The sequence below is a fragment of the Pristiophorus japonicus genome, chromosome 12 (assembly GCF_044704955.1).
Source record: "Pristiophorus japonicus isolate sPriJap1 chromosome 12, sPriJap1.hap1, whole genome shotgun sequence".
In the NCBI taxonomy this organism is placed as follows: domain Eukaryota; kingdom Metazoa; phylum Chordata; class Chondrichthyes; family Pristiophoridae; genus Pristiophorus; species Pristiophorus japonicus.
In genome coordinates this window covers 97769979-97790250 of record NC_091988.1, presented here as the reverse complement: position 1 = coordinate 97790250, position 20272 = coordinate 97769979, and the positions used below count along the sequence as shown (strand labels likewise).

Here is a 20272-nt window from a genome sequence, read left to right as displayed (position 1 = left end):
TCTATATTAGCAATGCAATTGTTTCTCTCTGGCTTGAATGGGATTACTAGCAACCAGGGTGTGTTGAGACCAGCACCTTGTGACATTTTTCTGCATTAAATGCAGGTTGTTATTGTAATGAGCACTATAAATAATGGATGTACTTGGCTGCCCTAATGTCTTAGTTGGTCAAGGAAGAAAGAAAGAACTTGTATTATATTGTGCCTTTCACAACATCAGGACATCCCAAAGTGCTTTACAGCCAATGAAGTCATTTTTTCTTTTGAAGTGCAGTCATTGTTGTAACGTAGGAAAACGTGGCGGCCAATTTGATCTCTGGTTCAATCCCAGCCTGTCTTAAATTAATCCATCTCCGACTGATTGGCAGCAGGAACTTTGGAATTGTCACCAGCACTCCCGGGAAAACAATCAACCTGTCCGGTGACCTGCCACAAATCGTTGTGTGTGGGCACACCAGATATGGATAGGATCGGCTCCCGAGGCCGACACATCTGCCGGCACCAGCTGTGTAGGCTCGTGTGTGAAGAGTGAGCCACTTGATGAGGTATCAGAGGGCAGACGGTGACAATGGGACCATAAGCAGAGTAAGAGTACACATCGAGACAGGCATTTGTTTAAATTCAGTGCTCCGATGAAGTTGGGAACACCCACGAACTTTGCTTTCTCGTTTCTTTTTGGCTGTATCTGAACCGCTCTATTAAGCTGACCTCTGATTCTGTACGTTGCTGAACATGTCTGCAATTAAATTGAATAAAATTTATACTGTTCTTTGCAGGTTAGGCCGATGGTGGAGACTAAAAGAAGCTAAGAATGGAATCTATATTATCCCACTGAAAAAGACAGAGACCAAACAGCAATCTGGAGACAGCAAATAGCTCGGGTGTGAATAACTGATGCTCGTGCCGGATCTCTCCCACCCCACCGCTGTGACTTTGAGTGCCTTTATTTTGTAAATAAAATTGTGGTGAATTCGCAGTGGCGAGATCGATCTCTCTTTGTCCTGAAGTACACACTGCTGCGCTCAGTCCTTTTCCAGGATAGCCTGCTGCCTCCCTGGCCACTTTGCACTTGCCTCGACCATCTTCCTCAGAAATTGTCTTTGATCACACGTGGAATCTGGACATGAGCAGCATTTCAGAAAGCAGGGGGACTCCAGAAGCAGTTTGAATCGCAGACAAAGATATCTCTTTCTGGATTCCCCAAAACCTACTATTATTTTACGCATACCCACTTTTAAATGAGAAATTCTGTTTAACATGCGTGTCTATTTAAAAAAAAAAAAATAGGTGAGGAACAAGACTGTTGGACATAGATTCAGGCTTCGTACGAACACATCCGACCCGAAAAAAATCTCCCAAAATTACCTGTTGGTCCCGGAGAAACATAGGATTCCAGTCTGGCCTTCATTCGCTATGTAGCATACAGGGATCTGTCTTCCACGTACAGACATCGATGTTGCAATCGCATGGGCCTAGACCACCAATCACTAGGCAGTATTCTCACTGATAAAAATGGGAACTCTGTTTGTACGCGTTCCCATTACCATCAATGACAATAACCTAAAGCAAGAAACGCAGCACAATAAATAAAAAATCTCATTTAAAATTAATCGAAATTAAATGTTTTTGGAAAAAAAAAATTTTTTTTAATGTTTTAATAGGGTTAAAAATAAACTTGCCCTAATCGACAGGCTTTTTAAACATAAAAATGAATGATTACATTTAATTTTTCTATGTTTTAAAAGTGATACGCTGGTAACAGTAAGCTATAGGCCTGCTAGTATTAAAACCAAGAAAGAGGCATATAAACTGGCTAGAAAAAGCAACAAACCTGAGGACTGGGATAAATTTAGAATTCGACAGAGGAGGATCAAGGGTTTAATTAAGAGGGGGGAAATAAGAGTACAAGAGGAAACTTGAAGGGAACATAAAAGCTGACTGCAAAAGCTTCTATAAATATGTGAAGAGAAAAAGATTAGTGAAGACAAATGTAGGTCCCTTGCAGTCGGATTCAGGTGAATTTATAATGGGGAACAAAGAAATGGCAGACCAATTGAACAAATACTTCGGTTCTGTCTTCACGAAGGAAGACACAAATAACATTTGGAGTGTACTCGTGGACAGTAGGTCAAGTGAGAAGGGGGAACTGAAGGATATCCTTATTAGGCAGGAAATTGTGTTAGAGAAATTGGGATTGATCCCCGGGGCCTGATAGTCTGCATCCCAGAGTACTTTAGGAAGTGGCCCTAGAAATAGTGGATGTATTGATGATCATTTTGTAGCTAATGTAACACATTTTTAAAAAAGGAGGGAGAGAGAAAATGGGTAATTATAGACTGGTTAGCCTGACATCAGTAGTGGGGAAAATGTTGGAATTGATCATTAAGGATGAAATAGCAACGCATTTGGAAAGCGGTGACAGGATCGGTCCAAGTCAGCATGGATTTATGAAATGGAAATCATGCTTGACAAATCTTCTGGAATTTTTTGAGGATGTAACTAGCAGAATGGACAAGGGAGAACCAGTAGATGTGGTGTATTTGGACTTTCGAAAGGCTTTTGACAAAATCCCGCACGAGATTGGTGTTCAAAATCAAAGTGCATGGTACTGACGTGGATAGAGAATTGGTTGGCAGGCAGGAAGCAGAGTCGGGATAAACGGGTCCTTTTCAGAATGGCAGGCAGTGACTAGTGGAGTGCCGCAGGGCTCAGTGCAGGGACCCCAGCTCTTTACAATATACATTAACGATTTAGTTGAAGGAATTAAGTGTAATATCTCCAAGTTTGCAGATGACACTAAACTGGGTGGCGGTGTGAGCTGTGAGGAGGACGCTAAGAGGCTGCAGGGTAATTTAGACAGGTTAGGTGAGTTGGCAAATGCAGTATAATGTGGATAAATATGAGGTTATCCATTTTGGGGGCACAAACACGAAGGCAGAATATTATCTGAATGGCGGCAGATTACGAAAACGGGAGGTGCAACGAGACCTGGGTGTCATGGTTCATCAGTCATTGAAAGTTGGCATGCAGGTACAGCAGGCAGTGAAGAAGGCAAATGGTATGTTGACCTTCATAGCTAGGGGATTTGAGTATAGGAGCAGGGAGGTCTTACTGCAGTTGTACAGGGCCTTAGTGAGGCCTCACCTGGAATATTGTGTTCAATTTTGGTCTCCTAATCTGAGGAAGGATGTTCTTGATGGTGAGGGAGTGCAGCGAAGGTTCACCAGACTGATTCCAGGGATGGCTGGACTGTCATATGAGGAGAGACTGGATCAACTGGGTCTTTATTCACTGGAGTTTAGAAGGATGAGAGGGGATCTCATAGAAACGTATATGATTCTGATGGGACTGGTTAGATGCGGGAAGAATGTTCCCAATGTTGGGGAAGTCCAGAACTGAGATGAGAAACTTCTTCACTCAGAGAGTTGTTAACCTGTGAAATTCTCTGCCACAGAGAGTTGTTGATGCCAGTTCATTGGATATATGCAAGAGGGAGTTAGATATGGCCCTTACGGCTAAGGGGATCAAGGGGTATGGAGAGAAAGCAGGAAAGGGATACCGAGGGAATGATCAACAATGATCTTATTGAACGGCGGTGCTGGCACGAAGGGCCGACTGGCCTATTCCTGCACCTATTTTCTATATTTCTATGTTTACCAGATGTAAAAGTTTGAAGGGCATTCGCTGGGCAAATAGCCCAATCTCTGCTGCTCGGACGTCCTTCCTGCGGGGATGTGTAGAATCTGAAGAAATTTTGACAGATCGGAAAAGCTGGTTTTCGGCGCGTGTGCATTGCGCCCCGAGAACTGGCTTCTGCGAGGCCTCGCCATGCACGCACATTTCGTACGCACCCGGCGAGGCTGCAATTTTCGGCTAAACGTTGCAAATACAAAACTCATCTTGTTTTTGAAGCCAGTGACGGTGCTGGTGGTTTCTGACTCACGGCCTGAAACTGACCAACACTTTCCAATCTTAAATTGTCTGAGCGAACAACAATTAGACTCATTCATCTCGTCCTTTGTTTGCTCAGCAATTGGACTTTGGGAGTTTTATAAAAACAGAAAGGAAGCCGTTCTAAGCTAGAGTGGTGCTCATTCTGACTTCTTTTGTATGGTTGTAGCAAAGCAAATCAAATTTCAATATCTAAGTCAGATATTCAGGCCAAAGCTTCCTGTGTGTTAGCACAGATATCTCGTAGGCTGCCTGTGAATTTCCTCTGAGGGCAGTGTTCCTTCTGACTTAATAGAAGCAGCAGCATGTGCGATCTGCTACTGACGTACTAAAGTTGTGCAGATGTCAAGCTAATCATTGCTTAGCTGGGGACTAAAACCAGTGAGTAAATTTCACTTTGCAAACCTATTCACTGAACAAACTGAATGAGCAGAGGTTCTATTTACTTAATAATTCGATCGTTTTAAAGGGATACAGTTCCACTTTAGCAGCAGAGTAATGCATTCTGCAATTCATGATGCAACAAAGAAACAGCAGTCTAAAGTTCCTCAGCAATATCTTCAGTGACACAGGGGCCAGAAAATCTGTGACCCCTGACTGACCGTATCAATCCCTGTAATGTCTGTAGCTCCACACTGTGCATGTGGATGTATTGTGTTACTGCAACTAAAGGGAATAAATAGTCAGCTTACAAGAACCAGGAAGTTCTGGAGACTTCTCAAGCTGCATCCATTTTAGAAAGACCTGTGTGTGCTGTGCTCTGTAAATATATCACTCCAATGGCCCCGGCCTGCTGATGTTCTTGTAGGCCGGGACCGCGCTGATTTCCGGGCAGCATGCGGCGGCCCGTCCCGGAAATCGGCGCGGTCCCAGCCTGCAAGACCATCAGCAGGCCGGGGCCATTGGAGGGAGCAGCGTGCAGCGGCATACCACTGCAGGGAGCAGCGCGAGCTGCTGCAGGAGGGCGATGGCTACGAAATCAGGTCGCTGATTGCAGTGCGGGCAGGCACAGCAGGAGGGGCGAAGGAGAGGCAGGAGTTTGTAGGTGAAAGTGACCGGGGCCCAGGAGAGGCGAGGGCCCAGGGGCAGCACGGGCCAACCCACACTGTGATATGTGTGCACGCTCGGTCTGTGCAGCAAAGCTGGTCTCCAGTTAGTCTTGGGTAATCCTTGCCACTGGACCAAGACCTAGCTCTGTCAAGCCCGTGTGGTGGCTGGTGTGCAACGGCCATCACACGTTAAAAAAATCAAAGCATCTTCCACCCTTCACGATGTAGTTAGGAATCTGGAATATTAAGTCCTTCATTGAGACACCTGTGAACTCATCTCTTTTTGGCATGGAAACAAGTCATCCTCGCTTCGAGGGACTACCTATGATGAAATATATTACATTTGGCAATGAGATGGGATTTTTCGGATGATTTAAAGCTGAAATTTTGTTGTTGAAGGATTCAGCCAGCCGACAGAGAAAGTTTGGAAGCTTCTCGGTCTTTGGAAATAGCTACAAAATCCGACATAAAAAACGAGCGCACTAGTTTAAACTGCAAAGTCAAAAATGGTGGCATCCATAGGAATAATGGGACACTTAGGTGAATATAAACATGACCAGGAAAGGTTTAAGGCATATGTGGACTGGTTAGAAATGTATTTCACTACAAATAATATATATATTCGAAGTTCCAGAGAATGCAGATCAGAACCGGGTTGTGTTGGAATGGAAGCGAGCTGTCTTCTTATCAGAAGCGGGTCCTGAATTGTATGAAACCCTAGTAAATCTTCTTGTGCCTGACGAGCCAAAGAACATAACGCTTAAAGAGATTTTAATGAAGCTGGAGCAGCACTATAACCCCAAACCATTAGAAATTGCTGAAAGCTATCGTTTCAGTATCAAATCAAAAGACTGAAGGAAGTATCAGTGATTACATTGCAGCATTAAAAAAGCTATCTATTCACTGTAATTTCGGAAACTTTCAAAACCGAGCATTGCGGGACCGTTTTGTTTGTGGGGTGAAAAATGATGCGATCAGAAGAAAGTTATTGATGACGGATTGACTTTTGAGATTGCTTGTCAGACAGCGAGGTCGATCGGCATGGCCGATCAATATTCCCGAGAAATTAATAATTATGGTTGTCAGTCAACCGAGGTGAGTTGCCTGCAGATTCAAAGTAAAAGGCGGTGGGGGCCCAAAGTCTCAGAAACTGGAAATTCTAACAGAGCGTCGAAGTCGTGCCATAGGTGTCTGGGACAACACATTGCTCAAAGTTGTCCATTTGTGAAGGCAGATTGTTTCTTCTGCAGAAAGACTGGGCATCTTGCGAAGTCGTGCCCACTGAAGGGTAAACCAGCTTTTAAAGCTATGAGTAGAAATCCCCAGAGACTACATAGCATGGAAGAATAACAACAGGACAAGGTGATGTTAGCGTTGTACGTCATCAGGAGCACGAGGTTAACGGACAACGATTCGAAAAGTATCAAAATTCACATAGATGTTGCGGGATTCAAGATACCAATGGAAATTGACACGGGTGCATCCGTGAGTGTAGTACCGGAGTCGCTATACCGCGACAAATTGCGTGAATTCCAACTGGAGAATTCCAAGATAGAGCTGCGAGGCTACTCGGGAGAGAAAATTCCTGTGGTAGGTCGTATCACCGTATGGGTGAAATATAAAGGTCAATTTCAGAATTTGCCTCTAATAGTAGTGAAAGGAGACAAGCCTGCCTTACTAGGAAGAAATTGGTTGAGATCACTGAAGCTGGATTGGAGTGAGATTTTTCATGTTGAAACGAGATTTTCATCAACGGATGATGTTATCAAGAGTTATCCGAAGGTGTTCTGCGAAACGGGTAGTCCGATCCAAGGCTTCAAGGCGAGTGTCAGGGTACAGAAGGACACTAGATCGGTTTACTACAAGCCATGTTCTGTACCATATGCACTCAAGGGGAAAGATGAGCAAGAACTCAAAAGACTAGAGACTGAGAACATTATTTGTAAGATAGATCGATGTAATTGGGCTACACCCATTGTTGTTGTACCTAAGTCCGATGGTAAGATAAGCTTGTGTGGTGATTATAAAGTAACCGTAAACCAGGTTCTAGAGGGTAATGTACCCAATACATTGCCAAATATAGAAGATTTGTTCACAACACTGACAGATGGTCAGATCTTCTCAAAACTGGATCTTACGAATGCCTACTTACAGCTTGAACTAGATGAGGAGTCCAAGTCATGCTTGACTATAAATACTCACCTAGGCCTATATCAATTTAATAGGCTACCGTTTGGAGTGTCTTCCGCCCCTGCCATATTCCAAGGGGTGATGAACCAGATTTTGCAAGGTATTGAAGAGGTAATATGTTAGTTAGATGACATACTAATTTCAGCACTTAATAGGAAAATTCATAATAACATATTGAATGAAGTCCTCAAACGGCTAGAAAAGCACAGAGTTTGAGTGTCTGCTCGTAAGTGTGAGTTATTTCAAAACTCAATGGAGTACTTAGGGTACAGAGTAGACAAAGATGGTTTACATCCAACCATGGGAAAGCTGGATGCAATCAGAAATATACCCACTCCCAGGAATGTCACTGAACTTCGATCATTTTTGGGTCTTTTGAACTATTATGGGAACTTCCTATCAAATTTGACTACAGTATTACATCCACTGAATGAACTATTGAAAAAACAGGTCCATTGGAAGTGGTCAAAAGAATGCGATACAGCATTCAAGGAGTGTAAAAGCAAATTGGTAGAGAGCACCATGTTAGTTCACTATGACATATCTAAGGAGATTAAGCTAGCATGTGATGCCTCTCCGTATGCAGTTGGGGCAGTAATCTCTCATGTATCCAGTAGTAGGGAGGAGACACCAATTGCTGTTGCTTCGCGCACTCGCCGTGCCAGTGAACGTAATTATGCGCAAATCGAAAGGGAAGCTTTGGCATTAATTTTTAGGGCCAAGAAGTTCCACAAATATGTGTATGGTCATAAGTTTACCATCGTTACGGACCATAAGCCCCTGACAGCAATCCTCCATCCAAAGTCCCCAGTTCCAACATAATCTGCAGCCCGAATGCAGAGATGGGCTTTGATTTTGTCAGCATATACATATGATATTGAATACAGACGATCAGCTGATCTCAGTAATGCTGATGCTATATCTAGATTGCCTTCCCCATCACAAGTTATCACAATGGGGAAAAAGTGTTTTATTTTTCATACATTGATGAACTGCCAGTCACAGCTGAAAAGATTGGTCGAGCAACCAAACATGACCCAGTGATGTCAAATATTGCAAATGGCTGGCCAAACCAGGTAACAGACAAAGATTCATCCATTTTTCATTCGTAAGATTGTAACATGTGGGGTGCAAGAGTGGTTATACCAAATAAATTCAGGTCTAAGTTGTTAGGAGACCTTCATGACCAGCAGCTGGGAATTGCTTGACCAAGAGTTTTGTACGCAGTTACTTATGGTGGCCAGGTCTAGATAAAGGTATAGAGTACATCGTTAGTCAGTCCCCATGTCAATCGGTAAGCAAGCAACCACCATCAGTACCATTACAGCCATGGAAATGGCCTCCCAGGGTGTGGCAAAGGTTACATATCGATTTTGCTGAGCTAGAAGGACAATTGTTCATTGTGATTGATAGCCATTCGAAGTGGGTAGAGGTGTTTCCAATGCGCAAAATAACAACAAGTAAAATATTAAACATTTTGCGAAGATTATTTTCTTCATATGGCCTCCCAGGAGAAATTGTGTCTGATAATGGACCACAATTTTTTTCAGAAGAATTTGCACAGTTCACAAGCAAAAATTAAACATACCAAGGTTCCACTGTACCACCCTGCTTCAAATAGTGCAGCAGAGCACACAGTACAAATTGTAAAACGTGCCCTCATCAAACAGATGTTGGATCCAAATCCAAAGAAATGACAGTTGTCATTGGACCACAAATTGGCTAATTTTCTAATTACGTATCACAATACTCCTCTCACATCTACTAGTAGAACACCAGCAGAGTTGTTTCTCAAATGACAGCGACGAACCAAATTTTTCTTGTTAAAACCAAGCTTGGTACAGTCTGTAGTGTTACGTCTTTAGATGCTCTGATAATGACTCCATGAGGCAAAGTATTGTACTTGAACTGTAGTGAGCTTAGTCGATTTAATATAACTCCAGAGTGAGGATACCACATGGTGGACTCCCTTTTATACCTGGGTACCTGTGGTGTACAGGTGACCCCTGGGCCTCCACCAGTTGCACCCTCTGGTGGTGCCAACATAGTGTATACAGTGTGAACCTTGTTGATGGTACCTCCGGTAAACAAGTCTCCATCTCATGCAACTATACAGTGACTACACAGAGAGTATATCTATAGTATACATATATAACATCACTCTTCCCCCAAGTCTTTTGTGCCAATACCTTTGCACTATGTGCTCTGGCTTAGCTCTCCCCAGACGTAAGTGCCAATAGCCCTTGCATCTTGGCTGTGCTTTGGCTTGGCTCTCTCCCTGTTAACCCCCAAGTCCTTATTGCCACAACGTTAGGTAATGGTTACCAGTTGGGATGGTTCGATGATGCAGTGGGGCTTCAGTAGGTTCTGGGTGTGATCCATGTGTGTGTCCATGGTTACATACAGCAATATCCCCACCCCCTCAAATGTAGATCATGCCAGTGGCTCATCATATACATTCAAGTCCAGAAAAGGAAATTTTCATTCATATCATTGCATTCGTGGTACAGTTGTGAGGCAAGTACATTTGACTGGTGAAATAGATTGATGGCACATCTTTGGGATCAGTGCTGGGGTCAGCACCGGTGCGTGAGGACAAGCTAGTTCTAGAGCTGCTGGATGGTGTCCAGGTAGCCTGGTGGCAGCATGTTGCCCGGTGCTGGCAGTGGGAACCCGGTTGGCTCAAGTTGCCTGCTCTCGGGGCTTTTGCCGTTGCTCCTAGCATCAGACAGGTTCACAGATGCCTGTGACCTCCCTGTCCTCTCCTTGCACCCCGGATCCCAGAGGAGCAGTCGTCTAGCAGTGCACAGGGAACTGCTAACTCGCTTGCCTGGGTGTTATTTGGTTTGGGATCTTGGCTGGTCCCGGTCCCAATTGGGAGAATTGTTGCAGGTGACCCTTCATTCCCGATGATGGGGTCTGGGGATTGCCTGAGCGCAGTTTGCTCTTTCAGGCTTATGACGGTTGGTGCCATCGGGTGCCTGAGATAGTGGAGCCAATCAGGGGCAGGGTATCGATACTGGTACCGCTGCCCTCCTGAGATCGCTTGCTCTGCAGCTTGTCTATTTTAGCTGCTTGTGGCCACACTCTGTGGTGCATCACTCTGGTCCCAGGGGCGCAGGCTACAGCAGGTAGCCTGCTGGACCTGTGTGCTTCCGATGGGTGTTTGCCCGCTACATTATCAGAATACAGTTGAAATCCTGCATCGCAAAACGTTTCATTGTTTATTGTAGATAAACTATAGCTCTGATCGCAATCACCCAACTTTTCTTTGCTTATTACATGTATAAAACTCTGATCATCAATTACAAGCTTTACATTTAGCTCACAGTTGATATTATATTGAGTGAGAATGTGGGACTATCCCTTTAAGTGTGGTGAGTTGCTGGGCTCCTTTAAGAGAGCCTTGCTATCTTTACCCCAATCCTCTTCTTCGCTTGGTACCACGTGTTGCTCCATCAGCGCTGCACCTCGTGGTCTGGCCGCCGCCATCTTTTCCTTCAGCGCTGCAGCTCGTGGTCTGGGCGCCATCTTTCTTCCATCCATGATGTTGGCTGCTGTGATCCTCTTCTCCCTGGGTTCTGCCACTGAAGCTGGGAAGTCGCCTTTGGATCCGATTTTCTTCCTCTGGAGTTCTGCCACTGGAGCCTGGAAGGTGCGTTTGGGTCGTCTCAGCTGGATCATCTCCACGCAGTCGTGCTGAGCGGTCTGTACCTCGGGTGCTGTGCTGGTCTGCTCTCTGGTGCCGGATCCACCCTCAGGTGAGGGCTTGCTTTGCCTTTGAGCACAGGGGACTTCGATCGCTGGAGGGATGAAATCTTCCCAGCTCCAATGGATCTTTTCCATCCACCTTCTTCCGAGTAGCCTTGGTCCATCACCTGCAACAATCCACAGTGGTAACTTGTGCACCACGCCATCATGGAGTACCTTAACATTCGCACTACCAATGACTGGGATAAGTTCATTGGTGTAGGTGAGCAGCTTTGCTTGACCCAGGACCAACTTGTCGTTCAGTTTGATTGTCCCATAGCCTCTCAAAGACTTCTTGATTCATTACTGACTGGCTCGCCCCCGTGTCCACCTCCTTGAGGACTGGAACGCCGTTTATCTCGACTTCCATTCTCAACGGGGAACATTCTATGGGATAAACATTCCGTACACCTCATCGTGGGGCTGAGCTGCCTCTCTGACCGCCTCTTCATAATCCGCGCTGGATTCATGGCCCTCTGCAGACTCTTCATCGACCTGGTGAGTCCTATTTCTTTTACACATTCGCTGGAGGTGGCCCTTTGTGCTGCACCCTTTGCACACATCGTCCTTAAAACGACACTGGTGAGCCCGGTGATTTCCTCCGCAACGCCAGCATGGTGCTAACCGATTAGCCGCCCCCCCCCCCCCCCCCGCTCGGCGGACTCAGCGTTAAGGGCCTGTTCTCTCTCCCCTGAGGAGATTCACGTTCTACAGTCCAGCCTTTAAAAGGCACCAGTCTGTGTACAGTACTTGCCGGGTTTGAGTCCTGAGGATGAGTCATCCGCCTTGAGCCGCAGGTCGAGGTCATGAATACCTGGCTCACGGAGATGGCCTTCTGCAGTGTGACTGTGGTATCTGCAGATAGTAGCCTGTGAAGAAGGCCCTCGTGGCTGATTCCGATGAAAAAATATCCCGCAGTGCTTCGGTGAGGTGTTCGCCAAAATCAAACGGTGCCGTCAGCCTCCTGAGGTCTGCAGCATATTTTGCGATTTCTTGGCCTTCGGGCCGTTGGTGGGTGTAAAACCGGTGTCTGGCTGTGAGGATGCTCTCTTTGGGCTTGAGTTGTTCTTAGATCAGCGTTACAAGCTCCTCATATGTCTTGGTCATTGTCTTCGCTGGTGCCAGCAAGTCCCTGATGAGGCCATAGACGGTGGGCCCACAACTGGTGAGCAGGATAGCTCTGCACTTATCAGCCAGCGTGGCCGGATCATCACCTGCCAGGACATTTGCTGTGAAGAAATGGTCGAGCCTCTCCACAAAGACGTCCCAATCATCTCCATCGGCGAACTGCTGCATCATACCAAGGTTAGCCATTTTCGTGGGAAAGTCCGTAATCTCGTCGCCAATTGTTATGTCTTTAGATGCTCTGATAATGACTCCACGAGGCAAAGTATTGTACTTGAACTGTAGTCACCTTCGTCCATTTAATATAACTCCAGATTGAGGATACCACATTATGGACTCCCTTTTATACCTGGGCACCTGTGGTGTACAGGTGACCCCTGGGCCTTCACCAGTTGCACCCTCTGGTGGTGCCAGCAGAGTGTGAACCTTGTTGATGGTACCTCCGGTAAACAAGTCTCCATCTCATGCAACTATACAATGACTACACAGAGAGTCTATCTATAGTATACATATATAACACGTAGAAGAGAAATAATTAAGACAGAAGGAGAATCATGATAGAGGTAGAGTAAAAGAGAGAAGAGTGAAATTACATCAGAAGGTGAGAATGAAGAACCATCACCAAAAATGGTTAAGGTGGTTACCAGAAAGAGTGGTGAAGATATGTGGTCCTCGCACATATTTGGTCAAGATGTTTGATCATGGACAGGTTAAGTTTGTTCACATTGATCATATTTTACCTACAGATGTGGAAGGAGTTGAAAGTGGGAATGATTCGATGATTTCTGATTCATCAGATAGTTTTGATACACATAGAATATCAGTAGCATATCCTACATCAAATGTACTGGAAACAAGTCCAAGAGAAAGTCAGAATTTAAGTCTGAGTCCGAGTCCGGCAGACAAACAGTCTGAAGTTGTAGAGTTCAAATGTAGATCAAGGGTTCCCTTGGAGAAAAACTCTCCTCAGGCTCAGCCTAGAATGAGTCTAAGTTCGACACCATGTTTGAAAAGTTCTGTTCGAGAGCGAAAGTATCATCTTTGAAACAGAAAACAAGTGGTTACGTTTGATTTGTAAATATGGCAAAATAAGTTCATGTTTAATTTAAACAATAAGTTTTGTTATGTATAAGCATGCAAGTTATGTGTGATTTTTTGTTATAATTACTTCTTCATTAAGGAGGGAGAAGTGTAATATATATAGCTCCACCCAATGGACTACTATGATAATGCAGCCATTGCTGTTTATCTGAATAAAGAGGGAACAAGTCACCTGACAGGTTCCTGAAGTTATCAGCCATCTTAGAGCCTGTGTGTCTGTAAGGTCATACAGAAGATATCACACCTGCATTTTCGGCCAGAAGTTGTGTCAGGCATCTGTGTCTGTACCTCTTTAGAGAGTAATTGGAGCCAGGCATTGTTAGAACACTTGATCAGCTCCGCTGGGCAGGCCACATTGTTCGCATGCCAGACACGAGACTCCCAAAGCAAGCGCTCTACTCAGAACTCCTTCACGGCAAACGAACCAAAGGTGGGCAGAGGAAACATTACAGGGACACTGTCATGTATGTATGCTTGGGTTTACTAGCCACCAGGTGGCACCACTGTCGGAGGTATTGGGCTGTGCGCATGTGTGCGGCCCAGGTATAAAAGGCCAGCCATCTTGTAATATAATCACTTTGGGCCCTAATAAAGTAGAGCCAGGTTTGTACCTGTTCGGAGTTTACAGGATTCAGTCTATTGAGTTATTGCATACACAACATTTGGCGACGAGTTAACAAGAACCTTCGCATGCAAAAATGAGCACAATTGGAATTCTGGAGTGATTCATGGAGGGAGAAGATTGGGCAGACTTTGTAGTCCACTTGAACCAGTATTTCGTGGCCAACAAAATGGAGGAAGAGGCAGAAGCAGTCAGCGCCGGGCGGTCCTCCTCACGGTTTACGCTCCGAAAATCTATGGACATAAAGAATCTCCTCTCGCCCTTAAATCCAACAGGCAAGGACAATGAAAAATTGTGTGCTCTGGTACGTGACCATCTCAAACCAGATGAAGGCATCATCATCTCAAGATATCGATTCTATACGCACGTTCGTTCTGAGGGTCAGGATTTATCGGAATTCGTTGCCGACCTAAGACGTCTAGCTGAACCGTGTAAGTTCAAAACTGCATTGGCAGACATGCTGCGGGACTTCTTTATAATCAGCATTAACCACGAGGTGATCCTGCAAAAGCTACTGGCGGTGGAGGCACTGGATCTGAGCAAGGCCATCACGATTGCCCAATCATGCATGATGACGGACAAAAGCTTAAAGCAGATATCATTGAAAAATCGGAACTTGGCAAGTACTGTAAACAAGATAGTATCATCGTTTGGCAGAGCTGCAAATGGCAGGGCCTACCCGACTGCATATGCAAAACCTGTGGCTGCTCAAAGTCCGCCAATGGGAATGAATCAGATATCACTGTGTGTGCGTTGTGGGGGAAATCATTAGCATCTTCAGTGTCGGTTTAAATATTTATAAAGGCTGTTCGAGAGTGGGGCATCTCCAGCGCCATGTGTCCGCAACTGAGCAAGCGTGCTGCAACACACCACGTGGAGGATGATGACCAGTCTAGCGCGGATCCGGATATGCAATCCGAGATACCAGAGGAGGAACTGTATGGACTGTATTCATTCCTAACAAAGAGTCAACTGACAATGATTAATGTAAAACTTAATGATGTGCCGGTATTGATGGAATTGGACACGGGTGCAAGTCAATCAATAATGAGCCAGAGGACATTCGACAGGGTGTGGGATACTAAGGCTGTGAGGCCTAAGCTGAGTCTAGTCAATGCCAAGTTGCGTACGTACACTAAAGAACTCATAACGTGCAGTAATCAAGGTGTCGTATGATGATGCGGTTCACGATTTACCATTATGGATTGTTCCAGGCAATGGTCCAATACTGTTCGGCAGTAACTTGTTAGAAAAAATCAAATGGCACTGGAACGAGATCAAAGCGTTGTCATTGGACAAGGACACTCCATGCGCTCAAGTGCTGAGCAAGTTCCCCTCACTGTTTGAACCAGGCATCGGCAATTTCACGGGAGCCAAGGTGCAGATCCACGTGGACTCAGATGCAAGACCCATCCATCAGTTCCGTACATGATAAGGGAGAAGGTCGAAATCGTACTGGACAGACTCCAGCGTGAAGGGATCACATCACCGGTTGAATTTAACGAATGGGCCAGCCCCATTGTTCCCATGTTGAAAAGTGATGGCACTGTCAGGATTTGTGGAGACGACAAGGTTACGATCAGCCGAGTTTTGAAACAGGATCAATACCTGTTACTGAAGGATGATGACCTGTTTGCAACGCTAGCCGGGGGGAAGTCGTTCACAAAATTGGATCTGACATCGGCCTACATGACACAGGAGCTGGTCGACACATCGAAGAAACTTAGGTGCATCAACACTCATAAAGGACTGTTTATCTACAACAGATACCCTTTTGGAATTCGCTTGGCTGCAGCCATATTTCAGAGGAACATGGAGAGTCCACTGAAGTCCCAGAACCATAATTTTCCAAGATGACATACTGGTCACAGGTCGTGACTCCGCCGAACATCTGAACAACCTGGAAGAGGTTCTATATCGTCTGGACAAAGTGGGACTCAGACTGAAATGTTTGAAGTGCGTCTTCATGGCACTGGAAGTCGAATTCCTGGGGAGGAAAATTGCTGCTATAGTATCAGGCCTACGGACTCGAAAATCAAGGCCATTTCTTACCTAGATTGAGCACCTTATTAGAGCCATTGCATATGCTGCTAAGAAAAGGCGACAACTGGGGTTCGGGTGCATCTCAAGATGGAGCTTTTGAGAAAGTTACTAATCTGCTTTGCTCTAACAAGCTGCTGGTACATTATGATCCGTGTAAGCGTCCTGTGATGTTTCGTCATATGGAGTTGGTTGCGTGCTCCAACAAGCTAATGAGTCGGGCAAGTTACAACCTGTTGCATATGCTTCAAATAGTTTGTCAAAGGTGGAAAGAGCCTACAGCATGGTAGAGAAAGAAGCACTAGCCTGTGTGTATGGGGTTAAAAAGATGCATCAGTACCTGTTTGGTCTTCGGTTTGAACTGGAAACAGATCACAAGCCACTCATTTCATTGTTTTCGGAAAACAAAGGTATCAATACCAATGCATCGTCCCGCATCCAGAGGTGGGCACTGACATTATCTGCCTATGATTATTTCATTCGCCATAGACCTGGCACTGAGAATTGTGCCGATGCATTGAACCGTCTGCCGTTGCCCACACCGAGGTGGAAACGCCACAACCGGCAGACCTACTGTTAGTCATGGATGCTTTTGAAAGTGAAGGAACCTCTGTCATGGCCCAACAAGTTAAGACCTGGATCAGCCAGGATCCGATATTATCAGTTGTGAAACTTTGTATCCTTAGTGGTGATTGGTCTGCCATACCCAAGCAAATGTGTGAAGAGACCAAACCTTACATCCGTCGCAAAGATGAACTATCCATTCAATCAGATTGTATACTGTGGGGTAATCGTGTTGTTATGCCCAAGAAAGGCAGAGAGAAATTTGTGCATGATCTACATAGCACGCATCCCAGTATTGTCATGATGAAAGCCATTACCAGGTCTCATATATGGTGGCCTGGAATTGACTCTGATCTGGAATCATGTGTGTATCAGTATAACATTTGCATGTAGCTTAGTAAAGCACCAGCGGAATCGCCGCTGAGTCTGTGGTCGTGGCCATCTAATCCATGGTACAGGATTCACATCGACTTTGCAGGTCTTTTCCTGGGAAAGATGTTCTTAGTTGTGGTGGATGCTTACTCCAAGAGGGCAGAGTGTACAATCATATCATCCAGCACATCCACAGCTACCATTGAGAGCCTTCGTGTCATGTTTGCTATGCATGGTCTGCCTGACATCGTTGTAAGCAACAACGGATCTTGCTACACCAGAGTTTCAAGAGTTCATGAAATTCAATGGTATCAAACATGTGAAGTCAGCACCATTCAAACCCGCATCCAATGGACAAGCAGAGCGTGCGGTCCAAACCATCAAGTAGAGTATGAAACGTGTAACTTAAGGTTCACTGCAAACTCACTTGTCATGCATATTGCTTAGTTGCAGGACAAGACCTCATACGCTTACCGGAGTCTCCCCTGCTGAACTATTGATGAAGAGAGGTCTCAAGACCAGGCTCTCTCTTGTCCACCCTGACATGAATAATCGTGTCGAATACAGACGTCAAAGTCAGCAAGGGTATCATGATCGCGCTACTGTGTCATGCAACATTTCTATCAATGATCCTGTGTATGTACTGAATTATGGTCAAGGTCCTAAATGGATCACCGGTACTGTTACGGCCAAGTAGAGTAACAGAGTTTTTATCGTTAAGCTCAAGAATGAGTAGACTTGCAGGAAACATGTCGATCCCTTTCAATCCCTGACGTCATCATTGCCACTCCCATCAGATTGGCTACCCAGCCCCCAGCCATAACAGACTCAGAGTGCTCGCCCAAGGCTGGAGTTGAATTGACACAATCAACTCGGGAGCAGAAAGCCCCGGATCGTCTCTGTAAAGTCCTTACACCATACCACAAATCCACACGAGGCACATTTTATGGACAAGGTCACTCCATGACCTGAACCCTTATTCACCAAACCAAGAAGTCATGACCCTGCGTGGAACCTCCCTTTATATACCTGGATGACCAGGTGAGGAGTGTCTCCCACAAGTTCACCCCCTGTGGTCAAGGTGTGCATTTCTTATGTATGTACAGTATTGCAGTGTTGTTATATACAGGTTACATACATGCCATCACCTCCCCCTCAACATCTTATTGGAATCATAGGTTAAGTCTCTTGGCTGGTCTGTGCTCTCTCGTGGAGCGCCGCAGTTGAAGTTCTGGTTGTTGAGCCTTGGTATGCGTGTCTGTCACCTGTGGTGATTCCGGCATGTCCGGGCTGACCGCAGGGACTGTGCAAGCTGCTGAATGTTCTTGTTGCTCGTTCACTGGCGGTGGTGTGAATACCATCTCATGATCTTCCTCAGGTTCCTCAGTGTCCATGCTGAACCTTTTTTTTACATGGTCCAGATGCTTGCGGCATATCTGCCCATTGTTAAGTTTAACCACTATGATCCTATTCTCCTCTTTGTCTATTACAGTACCCTCAAGCCATTTGGGCCCAAAGTGTGATTGAGAACAAATACGGGGTCATCAATTTCTATACATCTCCCCCTTGAATTTCGGTCATGGTACTCATTTTGGGACTGGCGCTTGCCCTCAACAATGTCGGACAGGACTGGATGAATGTGGGACAGCCGAGTTTTGAGTGTTCGTTTCATGAGTAGCTCCGCGGGCGTGACCCCCGTGAGCGAGTGCGTTCGGGACCTATAAGCCAGCAGGAGGCGCGATAGGCGGCATTGAAGGGAGGGTCCTTGAATCCGGAGCATGCCTTGTTTTATGATTTGGACCGCACGTTCCGCCTGGCCATTGGAGGCCGGCTTGAACGGTGCTGTCCTGACATGGTTAATGCCATTACCCGACATGAACTCCCGGAACTCGTAGCTTGTAAAACATGGGCCATTATCGCTAACAAGGATGTCTGGCAAGCCGTGGGTCGCAAAGACCGCGCACAGACTCTCCACGGTGGTGGATGTCGTGCACGAATTCAAAATGATGCACTCGATCCATTTCGAGTACGCATCAACAACAATGAGAAACATTTTTCCCATGAACGGACCCGCGTAGTCTACGTGAATGCATGACCATGGCCTGGTGGTCCAGGGCCACGGGCTGAGTGGGGCCTCCCTGGGGGCATTACCTAGCTGGGCACACATCGTGCACCTGTGAACACAGTGTTCCAGGTCTGAATCCAGATTTTGATCTGGCGGGCTGTGATGGGGGAGCCTGCGCTGTCAAAGGCACCGACAGCCATGACCGTTTCAGCGCTTTGCTCTGCTGTCCCCTCAGTGGTGGCCAGTGGGAGCCTGCTGAGCGCGTCAGCGCAGTTTTCGGTGCCGGGCCGGTGCCAGATGGTGTAGTCATACGCAGCAAGCGTGAGAGCCCATCGCTGTATGCGAGCTGACGCATTGGCATTGACAGCCTTGCTGTCTGACAGCAGGGATGTTAACGTCTTGTGGTCCGTTTCCAATTCGAACCTCCTGCCAAAAAGATACTGCTGCATCTTTTTCACCCCATAGACATATGCGAGTGCTTCCTTCTCAACCATCCCATATCCCCGTTCAGCTTGAGAGCGTGACCTGGAGGCATAAGCCACAGGTTGTAGTTGGCCCTCAGCATTACCCTGCTGCAACATGCACCCAACCCCATAGGACGATACATCGCATGTCAGAACCAATTTCTTACGGGGGTCATACAGGGTCACTTATTTGAACAAAGTAGGTTCCGCACCCGATTGAAAGCCCGTTCCTGACAGTCCCTCCAAAACCAATCGCAACCCTTACCCAGGAGCACGTGTAGCGGCTCCAACAATGTGCTTACGTTCGCAGAAAGTCCCCGAAATAGTTCAAGAGTCCCAGAAATGAACGCAACTCCGATGTGTTGCAGGGCCTGGGCGCTCGTCGAATCGCCTCCGTTTTGGATTCAGTAGGCTGAATCCCAGCTGCAGCAACCCTCCTGCCCAGAAACTCGACCTCGGGAGCCAAAAACACACACTTAGACTTCTTGAGTCGCGGTCCAGTTGGCGTAGCACCTCCTCCAGGTTGCGGAGTGTCCCGACCCGTGATGAGGATGTCGTCCTGAAATACGATCGTTCCCGGAATGGATTTGAGCAGCTTTTCCATGTTTCTTTGAAAAATCACGGCCGCTGACCGAATGCCAAATGGACACCTGTTGTAAACAAACAGTCCCTTGTGCGTGGTGATCGTGGTTAGTAGTTTAGATTCGTCGGCCAGTTCTTGGATCATGTAGGCTGAAGTGAGGTTCAACTTGGTGAACAGCTTGCCGCCTACCAGCGTGGCAAAAAGGTCTTCCGTTCTCGGGAGCGGGTATTGGCCTTGTAGTCGACACAGATCCTGACTGAGCCATCCGCTTTTAGGATGGGGATGATGGTGCTTGCCCAGTCGCTGAATTCAACGGGCAAGATGATGCCCTCTCTCAGCAACCGGTCCAACTCACTCTCAATTTTCTCCCGCATCACATACGGTACAGCTCTGGCTT

At 46.2% G+C, this 20272-nt stretch overlaps 1 protein-coding gene across 3 annotated transcripts in view; it reads left to right on the top strand.

The window, feature by feature from the left end:
* rrp9 (ribosomal RNA processing 9, U3 small nucleolar RNA binding protein) overlaps positions 1–975 on the top strand; it is a 33741-nt gene extending 32766 nt beyond the window's left edge. For all 3 annotated transcript variants that reach the window (XM_070895780.1, XM_070895779.1, XM_070895778.1), the window contains one exon: positions 776–975. In XM_070895780.1, coding sequence (XP_070751881.1) covers positions 776–875 — 100 coding nt within the window. In that variant the 3' untranslated portion in view covers positions 876–975. The remainder of the gene's footprint in view (positions 1–775) is intronic.
* The last annotated feature ends 19297 nt before the right edge of the window (positions 976–20272 follow it).